This window comes from Cebidichthys violaceus, unplaced genomic scaffold, assembly GCF_023349555.1.
Source record: "Cebidichthys violaceus isolate CVI_PGR_0920_01 unplaced genomic scaffold, fCebVio1.0.p SCAF_76, whole genome shotgun sequence".
In the NCBI taxonomy this organism is placed as follows: domain Eukaryota; kingdom Metazoa; phylum Chordata; class Actinopteri; order Perciformes; family Stichaeidae; genus Cebidichthys; species Cebidichthys violaceus.
In genome coordinates, this window is record NW_027176960.1 from 555,001 (window position 1) to 570,000 (window position 15,000).

The 15,000-nt window shown below is 45.7% G+C and overlaps 3 protein-coding genes across 7 annotated transcripts in view; 1 reads left to right on the forward strand and 2 right to left on the reverse strand.

Annotated features, from left to right (window-relative positions):
• nub1 (negative regulator of ubiquitin-like proteins 1) overlaps positions 1-509 on the reverse strand; it is a 6,928-nt gene extending 6,419 nt beyond the window's left edge. For 2 of the 3 annotated variants that reach the window (XM_068737104.1, XM_068737102.1), the window contains exon 1: positions 383-509. The gene's annotated coding sequence lies outside the window, so the exon portion shown is untranslated. The other variant, XM_068737103.1, reaches the window with a different exon arrangement.
• A 493-nt stretch (positions 510-1,002) lies between these two features.
• On the reverse strand, positions 1,003-5,539 carry LOC137892168 (collagen alpha chain-like). Of its 2 annotated transcripts, none has more exons than XM_068737126.1 (4): positions 5,392-5,539; positions 2,366-2,536; positions 1,989-2,127; positions 1,003-1,727 (listed from the first exon to the last, which is right to left on the reverse strand). In XM_068737126.1, the coding sequence occupies exons 2-4, from the start codon at positions 2,448-2,450 to the stop codon at positions 1,127-1,129; spliced, it is 825 nt and encodes a 274-aa protein (XP_068593227.1). In that variant the 5' UTR covers positions 2,451-2,536; positions 5,392-5,539; the 3' UTR covers positions 1,003-1,126. The 2 variants fall into 2 exon arrangements, with proteins under 2 accessions (XP_068593227.1, XP_068593226.1); XM_068737125.1 differs by having other exon boundaries at positions 5,336-5,539.
• Positions 5,540-7,107: 1,568 nt separating this feature from the next.
• xylb (xylulokinase homolog (H. influenzae)) overlaps positions 7,108-15,000 on the forward strand; it is an 11,321-nt gene continuing 3,428 nt past the window's right edge. The window contains exons 1-17 of one of the 2 annotated variants that reach the window (XM_068737105.1): positions 7,108-7,171; positions 7,964-8,046; positions 8,220-8,289; positions 8,413-8,493; positions 8,609-8,695; positions 8,797-8,925; positions 9,342-9,407; positions 9,522-9,594; positions 10,523-10,641; positions 10,725-10,806; positions 12,501-12,541; positions 12,650-12,765; positions 12,915-13,030; positions 13,467-13,540; positions 13,663-13,759; positions 14,380-14,438; positions 14,922-15,000. The exon at positions 14,922-15,000 is cut by the window's right edge and continues 9 nt beyond it. In XM_068737105.1, coding sequence (XP_068593206.1) covers positions 7,112-7,171; positions 7,964-8,046; positions 8,220-8,289; positions 8,413-8,493; positions 8,609-8,695; positions 8,797-8,925; positions 9,342-9,407; positions 9,522-9,594; positions 10,523-10,641; positions 10,725-10,806; positions 12,501-12,541; positions 12,650-12,765; positions 12,915-13,030; positions 13,467-13,540; positions 13,663-13,759; positions 14,380-14,438; positions 14,922-15,000 — 1,432 coding nt within the window. In that variant the 5' untranslated portion in view covers positions 7,108-7,111. Of the gene's footprint in view, positions 7,172-7,963; positions 8,047-8,219; positions 8,290-8,412; positions 8,494-8,608; positions 8,696-8,796; positions 8,926-9,341; positions 9,408-9,521; positions 9,595-10,522; positions 10,642-10,724; positions 10,807-12,500; positions 12,542-12,649; positions 12,766-12,914; positions 13,031-13,466; positions 13,541-13,662; positions 13,817-13,874; positions 13,995-14,379; positions 14,439-14,921 lie in introns of those variants that run through there. The other variant, XM_068737107.1, reaches the window with a different exon arrangement.

Here is a 15,000-nt window from a genome sequence, read left to right on the forward strand (position 1 = left end):
ATAATATGTAATAATATATAATATGTAATACAATGTAATAATATATAATAATAATAATAATATATATAATAATATGTAATAATATATAATAATATATATAATAATAACAATAATAATTATAATATATATAACTTGTCTATCTTTAAACAGAGAGCTAATGTCCAGGATGCTCACCGACATTAAACAAACTGTAATCTGAGAAATTACCCAGAATGCTGAGCGCCAGTGACGCAGTTAAAACTGAAACAGACGTTGAGTTAACATGACGTCAGCTCACGTGACTCGTTGTCATTCCGCAGCTGCGTAGCGTCAAACTGCTCGTTTGACTGTTCTTATCCTTTAATTTTGCCGCCAGACGCTGATGAATCTGTCCGAGAGTTACCTTGATGTTAGAGGACACGATGACAAACAGCTCCGCGGTCCCAAAAGTCCGTTAAATTTCCGTTAAATCCCCGTTAAAGCTCCGTTAACCGTCCACTTCCTCAGTGCGATGGTGTTGTTTTTGTCGTCTTTCGGAAGGAGGTAAAGTGAGAGGAGGAGGTCTCACTCTGAGCACGTCTCAGGGGCTGGTTTACGTAATGTAACGTAATATAACGTAACGCAACGTAACGTCAAGCGAGAGAACAGCCGAGAGACCCGTCTTCTCAAATATAGACGATCTTTGATGAACTACGGCATCTCACAAGGGTCAAATGTAGAACATCTTTATTTCTATGAAAGAAATTAAAAGTTAGGAAGAGAGCCAAAGTAAAAAATGTAATTAAATTAAATAAATGTGCTTTAATTAAATTAAATAAAATATAAAATGTAAGTAACATAAAATGTCATATAGTAAAAGTAGTTATTGGGAAATAGGTAGAATATTTTATACTTCCATGAAAGTGATCAATAATACAATAAAATGTAATACTTCTTTTCACAATAACAATGTATTGGCAGTTGATTGTTTTTTGCATTTTATTAAAATATTTATCAGATTATTTCACAACTATTTGTCTCTGTTCATCACGTTATATTTATTCATTTAATATTGTACATTTACATACATATGACATATAAAGGTGTTTATAGTGACGAATGTCTCTTAAAGAGACAGTACATCTTTAGACAGACTGGACGGGGACCCTCAAAAGGACGAGTACATCCCCAGCCTCCTGGCGGCCTCTGAGATCCTCGGGGTCTTCCTGTTGGGGAACGGGTGGTAGCTCTGGTTCTGGTTCTGGTTCTGGTGGACCCCAGCGGAGGAGCCCACCCCCCCCAAACTCAGCTGCCTGGTGAACCTGAGGGCCGGCGCCGAGAACTTCCTGGAGCCAAGTGAACCGGAGACTGAAACCTGGACTGGATCCGTCTTCTCTGGGTTTTCTCTGGACCCGTCACAGGAGCCAGGACCTGGGTCTCCTCTGGACCAGGACCCATCAGAGGAGACAGTACCGGGGTCTCCTATGGAGGAGCTAGGACCTGAGTCTCCTCTGGACCCATCAGACGAGCCAGTACCGGGGTCTCCTCTAGAGGAGCAAGTACCGGGGCCTCCTCTGGACCCGTCAGAGCAGCCAGTATCTGGGTTTCCTCTGGAGGAGACAGGACCTGGGTCTCCTCTGGACCCGGACCCATCAGAGGAGCCAGGACCTGGGTCTCCTCTAGACCCGTCAGCTTTGACTTCTTCTGTGGAGCTGCAGAAGGAGCTGCAGGAGGAGAGTTTTCTGGACTCGGAGGAAGACGAGGAGCGTCTGTAAAGACCAGAAGAACTTCATCAGAATCTGATCCACGAGAACCTTTAAATGATCTTCTGGTTATTTACTCAAACAGATCAATGTGAGGCAGTACGGCGCCATCTGCTGGAAGGTTCAGGCATAACAAACAAAGTGAAGGAAAAGAGTTAAATAAATGGAACAAAACACAATTAAATTGAATTAAATAAAGTTAAATTTAATTTAATTGACATCAAAGGATTTAAAAAATAAAATAAAATAAAATAAAATCTTGCTGACCGGGAGGAACTGTCGGTGACACCTGGACAGCAGCGCCGGTGGAGTTCCAGGTGGACGTGCCACGGGTCAGGGTCAAAGGTCACAGCCGGCGGTGACGTGAAACCCTGAGAGACGACGACCCCCGACAGCTCCTCCGACACTGGAGACAGAGTAACCGAGTATTTTATACTGTGGTACTATTGTGGTATTATTGTGGTACTGTTGTGGTATTATTGTGGTGAAGTGAAGTCACAGCTTCCTGTCTCATGTGCTTTTATTTTGAAATGTTTAAAACCAACATTCTCTGCAGAAAGAGAAACGTTTCTTCTTCTCTCTCTGATATTACGCCTACTTCCTCACCGACACACCTGAGACGCTCCGCAGGTAAACGAGCTCACCTGTCCTCAGCAGCAGCACGTGTGTGTGTCTCCTCTGTGTCTCTCTGGTGCACCTGTACTGTTCTCTGAGCAGAGAGATGTCCATGCTCCTCCTGCTCTGCTCCTCCTCCTCCTCTTCCTCCTCCTCCTCCTCCTCCTCACGCCTCACCAGACACTCCTTCTTCCTGATACCTGCGGGAGACACACGGACAGGTGACCTTAGACCTGTACACACCTACACACACCTACACCCACCTGCACACACCTACACACACCTACACACACCTGCACACCTACACACACCTACACACACCTGCACACACCTGCACACTTACACACACCTGCACACACCTACACACACCTGCACACACCTGCACACCTACACACACCTACACACACCTGCACACCTACACACACCTACACACACCTGCACACCTACACACACCTACACACACCTGCACATACCTACACACACCTGCACACACCTGCACACCTACACACACCTGCACATACCCGCACACACCTACACACACCTGCACACCTACACACACTTACACACACCTGTACACACCTGTACACCTACACACACCTGCACACCTACACACACCTACACACACCTACACACACCTACACACACCTGCACACCTACACACACCTACACACACCTAAACACACTTACACACACCTACACACACCTACACACACCCACACACACCTGCACACCTGCACACCTACACACACCTACACACACCTGCACACACCTACACACAGCTGCACACACCTGCACACACCTACACACACCTGCACACCTACACACACCTACACACACCTGCACACACCTACACACACCTGCACACACCTGCACACACCTACACACACCTGCACACTTACACACACCTGCACACCTACACACACCTGCACACACCTACACACACCTGCACACACCTGCACACACCTACACACACCTGCACCCACCTACACACACCTACACACACCTGCACACACCTACACACACCTGCACACACCTGCACACACCTACACACACCTGCACACACCTGCACACACCTACACACACCTGCACACCTACACACACCTGCACACACCTACACACACCTACACACACCTACACACACCTGCACACACCTGCACACACCTACACACACCTACACACACCTGCACATACCTGCACATACCTGCACACACCTACACACACCTACACACACCTGCACATACCTGCACATACCTGCACACACCTACACACACCTGCACACACCTGCACACACCTGCACACACCTGCACACACCTGCACATACCTGCACACACCTGCACACACCTGCACACACCTGCACATACCTGCACATACCTGCACACACCTACACACACCTGCACACACCTGCACACACCTACACACACCTGCACACACCTACACACACCTACACACACCTGCACACACCTGCACATACCTGCACACACCTACACACACCTACACACACCTACACACACCTGCACATACCTGCACATACCTGCACACACCTACACACACCTACACACACCTGCACACACCTGCACACACCTACACACACCTGCACATACCTGCACACCTACACACACCTGCACACACCTGCACACCTACACACACCTACACACACCTGCACACACCTACACACACCTGCACACACCTGCACACACCTACACACACCTGCACACACCTGCACACACCTACACACACCTGCACACCTACACACACCTGCACACACCTACACACACCTACACACACCTACACACACCTGCACACACCTGCACACACCTACACACACCTACACACACCTGCACATACCTGCACATACCTGCACACACCTACACACACCTACACACACCTGCACATACCTGCACATACCTGCACACACCTACACACACCTGCACACACCTGCACACACCTGCACACACCTGCACACACCTGCACATACCTGCACACACCTGCACACACCTGCACACACCTACACACACCTGCACATACCTGCACATACCTGCACACACCTACACACACCTGCACACACCTGCACACACCTACACACACCTGCACACACCTACACACACCTACACACACCTACACACACCTGCACACACCTGCACATACCTGCACACACCTACACACACCTACACACACCTACACACACCTGCACATACCTGCACATACCTGCACACACCTACACACACCTACACACACCTGCACACACCTGCACACACCTACACACACCTGCACATACCTGCACACCTACACACACCTGCACACACCTGCACACCTACACACACCTGCACACACCTACACACACCTGCACACCTACACACACCTGCACACACCTGCACACACCTGCACACACCTACACACACCTGCACACACCTGCACACTTACACACACCTGCACACACCTACACACACCTACACACACCTGCACACACCTGCACACACCTACACACACTTACACACACATTTGCTTTTACCTGCTGAGATGTTTTCATTTATATTTTATATTATTATTATTATATATCTAAATATAGACTTACTTAAAAAGTAAAAAGGTTTTATATATGTGTGATATGTGTGTGTGTGTGTGTGTGTGTGTGTGTGTGTGTGTGTTATAAGTGTGTGTTATATGTGTGTGTGTGTGTGTGTGTGTGTGTGTTATAATTGTGTGTTATATGTGTGTGTGTGTGTGTGTGTGTTATAAGTGTGTGTTATATGTGTGTGTGTGTGTGTGTGTTATAAGTGTGTGTTATATGTGTGTGTGTGTGTGTGTGTGTTATAAGTGTGTGTTATATGTGTGTGTGTGTGTGTGTGTGTGTGTTATAAGTGTGTGTTATATGTGTGTGTGTGTGTGTGTGTGTGTGTGTGTGTGTGTGTGTGTGTGTGTGTGTGTGTTATAAGTGTGTGTTATATGTGTGTGTGTGTGTGTGTGTGTGTGTGTGTGTGTGTGTGTGTGTGTGTGTGTACCCTCCAGCAGCTCTCCACAGCAGCAGGACATCCTGTTGGCTGCAGCAGAAACACACCTGCTTCAGGTGAATTCAGCGTCCTGCTGCTCGGAGACTCGAGGTGCTTTCAAAGCCCGTCCGGAAGCTCCGACAAGTTGCTACCTGATCCTTAAAGCCGTGAAAATGGATCCAAGTAAAACCTGAAAAACAAAAGTAAAACGATGAGTGTGACCGGTTGAAGGAGAAATCAGGAGAACGAAGGAGGCGACACGTTCCTGCTGTGTTACCTGGTCAGATAGGAGGCTGGACTGATAACACACACACACACACACACACACACACACACACACACACACACACACACTGTGCTCTGACTTTGATTGGTGTGTAAACAGTGGAGGACAATGTGTTGACCTTTCTGAGTGTGTGTGAAGAACAAACGCTGCATTCATTAACAATCAGAGTGAAGAGAGTTAAACAGCTTCAGAACAACGACTCAGCAGATTACAGGAGGCAGGACGTCCAGTACACACAGTACACACAGTACACACCAGTATCCAGTACACACAGTACACACAGTACACACCAGTATCCAGTACACACAGTACACACAGTACACACCAGTATCCAGTACACACAGTACACACAGTACACACCAGTATCCAGTACACACAGTACACACAGTACACACCAGTATCCAGTACACAGTACACACAGTACACACCAGTATCCAGTACACACAGTACACACAGTACACACCAGTATTCAGTACACACAGTACACACAGTACACACAGTACACACCAGTATCCAGTACACAGTACACACAGTACACACCAGTATCCAGTACACACAGTACACACCAGTATCCAGTACCCACAGTACACACAGTACCCACAGTACACACCAGTACACAGTACACACAGTACCCACAGTACACACCAGTATCCAGTACACACAGTACACACAGTACACACCAGTATCCAGTACACACAGTACACACCAGTATCCAGTACCCACAGTACACACAGTACCCACAGTACACACCAGTACACAGTACACACAGTACCCACAGTACACACCAGTATCCAGTACACACAGTACACACCAGTATCCAGTACACACAGTACACACAGTACACACCAGTATCCAGTACACAGTACACACAGTACACACAGTACCCACAGTACACACCAGTATCCAGTACACACAGTACACACAGTACACACCAGTATCCAGTACACACAGTACACACCAGTATTTAGTACACACAGTACACACAGTACACACCAGTATCCAGTACACAGTACACACAGTACACACCAGTATCCAGTACACACAGTACCCACCAGTACACACAGTACACACCAGTACACACAGTACACATAGTACACACAGTACACATAGTACACACAGTACACACCAGTATCCAGTACCCACCAGTACACACCAGTACACACAGTACACACCAGTACACACATGTACATGCAAATCAATAAATACACACAAATAAATACACACAGTACATAATAATTTAAATGTTTTTAACTAAATACTATCAAAAGTACTATAATGGAAGATAAAAACAAGTCAGATACACAAGTATATCAGCTTCATGTAGTATCAGAAGTAAAGGTACACACAATACACATGTGTGTTAAATGCACGTTGGGGTTGATGATAATACTTTCTCTTGAGTACTTTTATGAATCATTACGTATTACCGTTACGTAGAGTCAGAGTGTTACTGTCTCTTTAAATAATTCAGCCCTGCTCCTCACTCCGTGTGCGCATGTCTCATGATGGCCGCCGCTCGCGACTCTCCTCTGTTTCTGGGCTTTGACTTCAGCACCCAGCAGGTAAACGTACCACGTCAGCCTGTTTACTACGCGGACTTCTACACAGTCCTTCATCCAGTACTTGTGTATTTTACTGAGTATGTGAAAGTAGTTACTTCTGTACTCGTGTACTGTGTGAGGTACTTTACTGTGTGTTTACATTCAGTACTACTTCTACATGTATGTGAGAGCTGTGGAATCCTACAACCCCTGAATGCATCATTAGGACTAGTTTTATAAAATATAAAAGTATACTGTGAATACTGTGTACTGAGTGTACCTTTACTGCTGATACTTTATACATGAAACTGATATATTTGTGTACTTTTACTTCTCATACTACATGAAGCTGATATACTTGTGTACTTGTACCTCTGGTACTAGCTGAAGGTGGTAATACTTGTGTACTTGTACCTCTGGTACTAGCTGAAGGTGATGTTAATACTTGTGTACTTGTACCTCTGGTACTAGCTGAAGGTGGTAATACTTGTGTACTTGTACCTCTGGTACTAGCTGAAGGTGGTACTACTTGTGTACTTGTACCTCTGGTACTAGCTGAAGGTGATGTTAATACTTGTGTACTTGTACCTCTGGTACTAGCTGAAGGTGATGTTAATACTTGTGTACTTGTACCTCTGGTACTAGCTGAAGGTGGTAATACTTGTGTACTTGTACCTCTGGTACTAGCTGAAGGTGGTAATACTTGTGTACTTGTACATCTGGTACTAGCTGAAGGTGGTAATACTTGTGTACTTGTACCTCTGGTACTAGCTGAAGGTGGTAATACTTGTGTACTTGTACCTCTGGTACTAGCTGAAGGTGGTGGCCATCGATGAGAACCTGAACGTCGTTCACCAGAATAATGTGCAGTTTGACTCCGAGCTTCCTGAGTTCAGGTAACAAACATCTCCTCTGTGTACTACTGGTACTAGTAGTAGTACTTGTAGTAGTAGTAGTAGTAGTAGTAGTAGTATTTGTTTATATTTCGGACACATTCAGAAGCTTGTAAATGTATCATTGTGCATCTATGTGATTTCATTTAGTAAAGTCTTTTATTTTGAAACTCCAGGACTCAGGGAGGAGTTCATATTCATGCTGACAGACTGACGGTCACCTCACCTGTACTGATGTGGGTGAAGGTGAGTCACACACACACACACACACACACACACACACACACACACACACACACACACACACACTTGGTCCCTGTGCTGCTCTGTGATTGGTTGTGACGTGTCTCTGCGTCTGTCTGTCATCAGGCTCTGGACCTGCTATTGGACAAGATGAAGGGGGCGGGGCTTGCCTTCTCCTGCGTCAGAGCGCTGTCGGGCAGTGGCCAGGTGAGCAGACGCTCCAAACCTCCTTCAGCGTGACGATATACCTTCATCAGAACCACACCCAGACCCAAAGTACTGTACGTGTACTCATAACAGAACCTCTTTAAATGTCTCTCAGCAACACGGCAGCGTGTTCTGGAGAAGAGGGGCGTCTGAGAGCCTGAAGGACCTGGACCCGGACCAGAACCTGCACCAGCTGCTGCAGGTGTGTGTGTGTGTGTGTGTGTGTGTGTGTGTGTGTGTGTGTGTGTGTGTGTGTGTGTGTGTGGTATTATGGGATGTGAGCTGATGCTGACTCTTTAACAGGACATCTTCTCCGTGTCTCACTCTCCTGTGTGGATGGACTCCAGCAGCAGACAGCAGTGTGAAGACCTGCAGACAGCAGCAGGAGGAGCAGTGAGACTGGCAGAGATGACAGGGTCCAGAGCATACGAGGTCTGTTTGATCACCTGTCTGTCTGATCACCTGTCTGTCTCTACACCTGTCTGTCTGATCACCTGTCTGTCTCTACACCTGTCTGTCTCTTCACCTGTCTGTCTGATCACCTGTCTGTCTCTACACCTGTCTGTCTGATCACCTGTCTGTCTGTACACCTGTCTGTCTGATCACCTGTCTGTCTCTACACCTGTCTGTCTGATCACCTGTCTGTCTCTACACCTGTCTGTCTCTTCACCTGTCTGTCTGATCACCTGTCTGTCTGATCACCTGTCTGTCTGTACACCTATTTGTCTGATCACCTGTCTGTCTGATCACCTGTCTGTCTGTACACCTGTCTGTGTGATCACCTGTCTGTCTCTGCACCTGTCTGTCTGATCACCTGTCTGTCATATCTAATGGGTGTCTGTCTGCAGCGTTTCACAGGAAACCAGATCTCCAAACTGAGACAGACTCGGCCTGAAGAGTTCAAGAACACAGAGGTCAGTGAGCAGACTTTGTTATAGTGTTAATGAATGAATCCACACAACTGATGTGTGTGTGTGTGTGTGTGTGTGTGTGTGTGTGTGTGTGTGTGTGTGTGTGTGTGTTTTCAGAGGATCTCATTGGTCAGCAGCTTCGCAGCCTCTCTCTTTCTCGGTGGTTACGCCTCCATCGACTACAGTGACGGTACAGAATCAGTGCTCGTTGATCGTTTATCAAGACTCAAAGACTCAAGAGACTCAAAACAACTACAAAGAGACACTAGACGACTACAAGGAGACACTAGACGACTACAAAGAGACACTAGACGACTACAAGGAGACACTAGATGACTTCAAAGAGACACTAGACGACTACAAAGAGACACTAAACGACTACAAAGAGACGCTAGACGACTACAAAGAGACACTAGACGACTACAAGGAGACACTAGACGACACTAGACGATTACAAAGAGACACTAGACGACTACAAGGAGACACTAGACGACTACAAGGAGACACTAGACGACACTAGACGATTACAAAGAGACACTAGACGACTACAAGGAGACACTAGACGACACTAGACGATTACAAAGAGACACTAGACGACTACAAGGAGACACTAGACGACTACAAGGAGACACTAGACGACACTAGACGATTACAAAGAGACACTAGACGACTACAAAGAGACACTAGACGACTACAAAGAGACACTAAACGACTACAAGGAGACACTAGACGACTACAAGGAGACACTAGACGACACTAGACGATTACAAAGAGACACTAGACGACTACAAAGAGACACTAAACGACTACATAGAGTTGAATGTGCTGTGGTTTAAAGCTCCAGAACAGCCACTGAGGTGCTGAGACCGTTTGTTGCTCTTGTGTATAATCTTTCAATAATGAACTAAAAAGTTAAATTCTGTTTTCTCTCAACACTGAACTAAATTAGTGGTTCTTAACTTCTTCTTGTGAAACACTTTCAGAGAGTGAACAGAAAAGGGCCTCATGTTTGTGACTAAATGTGCTTCACTTGAATGTGTCGGGAGCCCAAAAGAACGACGGCTCCTGAACACAACCAGGTGATCCCTTTTGTTCACCGGCTGATTCGCTGACTTCAGGTTCGGGGATGAATCTGTTGGACATCAGAACCAGAAACTGGTCTGAGATCTGCCTGGACGCCACCGCTCCTCATCTGGACCGACTGCTGGGAGCTCCGGTGCCCTCCACGTCTGTACTGGTGAGACTGGTCTTTACTGGTAAGGAGTGCTCTGGTGTGTGTTGGCTGAGCTTTGACTTCAGCACTCCGTCGTGTTCCTGCAGGGTCCCGTCTCCTCCTACTTTGTGCAGCGATATGGTTTCTCTGAGAGCTGCAGGGTGGTGGCCTTCACCGGAGACAACCCAGGTAAGATATGACCTGACACCTCCAGCTCACTGCAGCAGGACTCCAGTCATCAGTAACGTCACTATATTATATGTATAATATTTATTATATCTGGAAACACAACGTATTACTCACCACATGTTTCTGTTGAAGGTCAGATCCTCCTCAGTCTCATGAAGTGGTCTCCTTCAGATACACATGAAGAGTTCGGTCCTCATGACACGCCTTCTCTGAATCTGTCTGTTAATCAGCAATATAACAATAAATAACATTTCAGATGGATACTCTACGGGCCTTCAATCGGTGTCATTCAGACACGTACCAACCAGAGAGAGACTCAAAATGAACTCAAAGAGACACTAAACAACTACAAAGAGACACTAAACCACTACCAAGACACACTAAACGACCACAAAGAGACACTAAACGACTACAGAGAGACACTAAACGACCACAAAGAGACATTACGGTCATTTAGCAGACGCTTTTATCCAAAGCGACTTACAATTCAGTATCTATCTACACACCGTAGACGCAGCTACGGGAGACATTTTAGGGTTAAGTGTCTTGCTCAAGGACACAATGACATGAGACTAGTAGAGCTGGGGATCGAACCACCGACCCTCTGATTGAAAGGCGGCCCTGCTCTCCACTTAGCCACGGTCACCCCGTGGCTAAGTGGAGACACTAAAGACACTAAATGACTACAGAGACACTAAATGACTACATGACTAAATGACTACAGAAAGACACCAAACGACCACAGAGAGACACTAAACGACCACAGAGAGACACTAAACGACCACAGAGAGACACTAAACGACTACAGAGAGACACTAAACGACCACAGAGAGACACTAAACGACCACAAAGAGACACTAAATGACTACAGAAAGACACTAAACGACCACAGAGAGACACTAAACGACTACAGAGAGACACTAAACCAAACGACCACAGAGAGACACTAAACCAAACGACCACAGAGAGACACTAAACGACTACAGAGAGACACTAAACCAAACGACCACAGAGAGACACTAAACGACTACAGAGAGACACTAAACGACCACAGAGAGACACTAAACGACTACAAAGAGACACTAAACGACCACAGAGAGACACTAAACGACTACAGAGAGACACTAAACGACCACAGAGAGACACTAAACGACTACAGAGAGACACTAAACGACTACAGAGAGACATCAAACGACCACAGAGAGACACTAAACGACCACAGAGGGACACTAAACGACCACAGAGAGACACTAAATGACCACAGAGAGACACTAAACGACCACAAAGAGACACTAAATGACTACAGAAAGACATTAAACGACCACAGAGAGACAGACAGACTCATTCATGCAGTTCTGTTATCTGAACACAAGGTGGTGCTGTTGTGATGCAACATCATGTTACTGCTGTGTGTGTGTGTGTGTGTGTGTGTGTGTGTGTGTGTGTGTGTGTGTGTGTGTGTGTGTGTGTGTGTGTGTTTGTGAGAAGAGGAAATGCCAAATGGAAATTTCCTTTTCAAACATTTACTTTTTTCTCATTTATTTACTTTCCGTTCCTTCTTTTAAATATTTGATGATGGAATGAAACGATGAGTGAGTTCTTCCTGCAGCTGTGTCGACGTGTTCATGTTAAACAACAAAATGTTCAGACATGTTAAATATTATTACCATAAAAGAGTTTTCTCTCCTCCTCAGCGTCTCTGGCAGGAATGAGGCTCCAGCAGGGAGACGTCGCTGTAAGTCCACATGAAACCAGTCCGTCTTTTAGCTAGGTCCTCTGTGTGGTCAGTGTGTGTTACACTGTGTGTGTGTGTGTGTGTGTGTGTGTGTGTGTGTGTGTCCAGGTGAGTCTGGGGACCAGTGACACGGTGTTCTTGTGGATCCAGCAGCCTTGCCCGACGCTGGAGGGTCACGTCTTCTGCAACCCGCTGGACTGGCGGGCCTTCATGGCTCTGCTGTGGTACGTCACCGCTTAGCTTAGCTTAGCATACAGACTGGAAACGGAGGGAAACAGCTAGCCTGGCTCTGTCCAAAGGTCAACCAACCAGCTCCTCTAAATCTCTAAGTACTAACAGATACTACACAAGTATTCTGTGTGTGTGTGTGCAGCTTTAAGAACGGGTCTCTGACGAGGGAACGAATCAGGAACGAGAGAGCTGGAGGATCATGGGAACTTTTTTCCGGCGCCCTGAGAGACACGCCGCTGGGCAACAACGGACACATCGGTAAAGCTTCCTTCATTCCTTGTATCTCACCTCCTTTCCCCCCAACTTCACTTCCTTCCTTACTTCCTTCTTTTTCCTATTTACTCCTTTGCTACCTACATGTGTATCCTTTCTTCCTCCCTTACTACCTAACTTTTCATCCTTCCTTTGATTCCTATTTCCTTCTTCAAACACCTTCATATGTTCCATTCTGTTCTTCTTCATGTCTTCCTTGTTATCCTTCCTAACTCCTTCCTTCCTTCATTAGTTTTCTTCTTTCAGTGCCATCTAACTTCCTCCCTTGCTTCCTTAACTCCTTCCATCTTTTGCCATTTGTCCTTGCTTCCCTTTACCTTCCTCATTCCTTCCCTTTACTTGCTTTTTATTACTTCCTTGCTTTCTTCTTCCAGTCTTCTTTGTTATCCTCCCTCTGACCGGTTGTTTGGTGTGTTTCCAGGCTTTTATTTTGACAGTATGGAGATCACACCTCCTGCGGTCGGAGTTCACCTCTTTGACTCCGACGACAACAAGGTGAGTGAGACACATTCAGACAGACAGTTTAAATTCAGGTGACGTCTGAAACATGTTCAGCTCGTCTTCAGTGGTCATGTTCTACGGGAATCCCCTTCAATCCCTTGTCTCCTCTCCCTCAGGTGTCCTCCTTGAGTCCTCAGGTGGAGGTCCGGGCTCTGGTAGAGGGTCAGTTTCTGTCCAGGAGGCTCCATGCTGAGCGTCTGGGATACTCCATCAGTGAGACCTCCGTCCTTCTTCTGAACCTCATCTTCTCTTCCTGTTTATATTCCATCAGTGAGACCTCTGTCCTTCTTCTGAACCTCATCTTCTCTTCCTGTTTATACTACATCAGTGAGACCTCCGTCCTTCTGAACCTCATCTTCTCTTCCTGTTTATACTCCATCAGTGAGACCTCCGTCCTTCTTCTGATCCTCATCTTCTCTTCCTGTTTATACTCCATCAGTGAGACCTCCGTCCTTCTTCTGAACCTCATCTTCTCTTCCTGTTTATACTCCATCAGTGAGACCTCCGTCCTTCTTCTGAACCTCATCTTCTCTTCCTGTTTATATTCCATCAGTGAGACCTCCGTCCTTCTTCTGAACCTCATCTTTTCTTCATGTTTATACTCCATCAGTGAGACCTCCGTCCTTCTTCTGAACCTCATCTTCTCTTCCTGTTTATACTCCATCAGTGAGACCTCCGTCCTTCTTCTGAACCTCATCTTCTCTTCCTGTTTATACTCCATCAGTGAGACCTCCGTACTTCTTCTGATCCTCATCTTCTCTTCCTGTTTATTTGTCTTTAAAGTTTGAGTCTCTGGTGATGAAACAGTGAAAACTCTTCGTTCATGTTTTCAGTTCCAGGAACCAGAGTTTTGGCAACAGGAGGAGCTTCAGCTAATAAAGACATTCTGCAGGTCATTTCTCCTTATTATTGTTATTATTATTGTAATTATTATTGTTGTTGTTGTTGTTGTTGTTGTTGTTGTGATGATGATGACTGGATGACATCACAGTGTTGTTGCATATTAATAATCCAGGTGAGGTCAGTGAGTCAGAATAATAAATGTCTTTAAGTGATTTTAATTATTAGATTCAGTCATCAAACATTTAAATATTTGCATTAAACTTAAGGTCTTTTGTTAAACAACATGAAATGAGTATCTGTGACACGTCATTTAAACCTTTACTTTTCTAAATATTTTCATAATATCTGTGTTTTCAACTCAAATGATTTAATATTACAGGTGAAAAAACATTTATTAAAGTGTGAACACATCCTTTAATTTAAGATTTAATCTGCACGCTTTGTTTCAGAATCCTTTAATTCATTTTATGTATCAGACAGGAAGTGAGAGAGGAGACGACGTCCAATCACATCGCTCTGTTTTCTGTCTCAGGTTTTATGTGACGTGTTCAACGCTCCGGTTTACACCATCGACCTGTTTAACTCCGCCTGTCTGGGGTCAGCGTACAGAG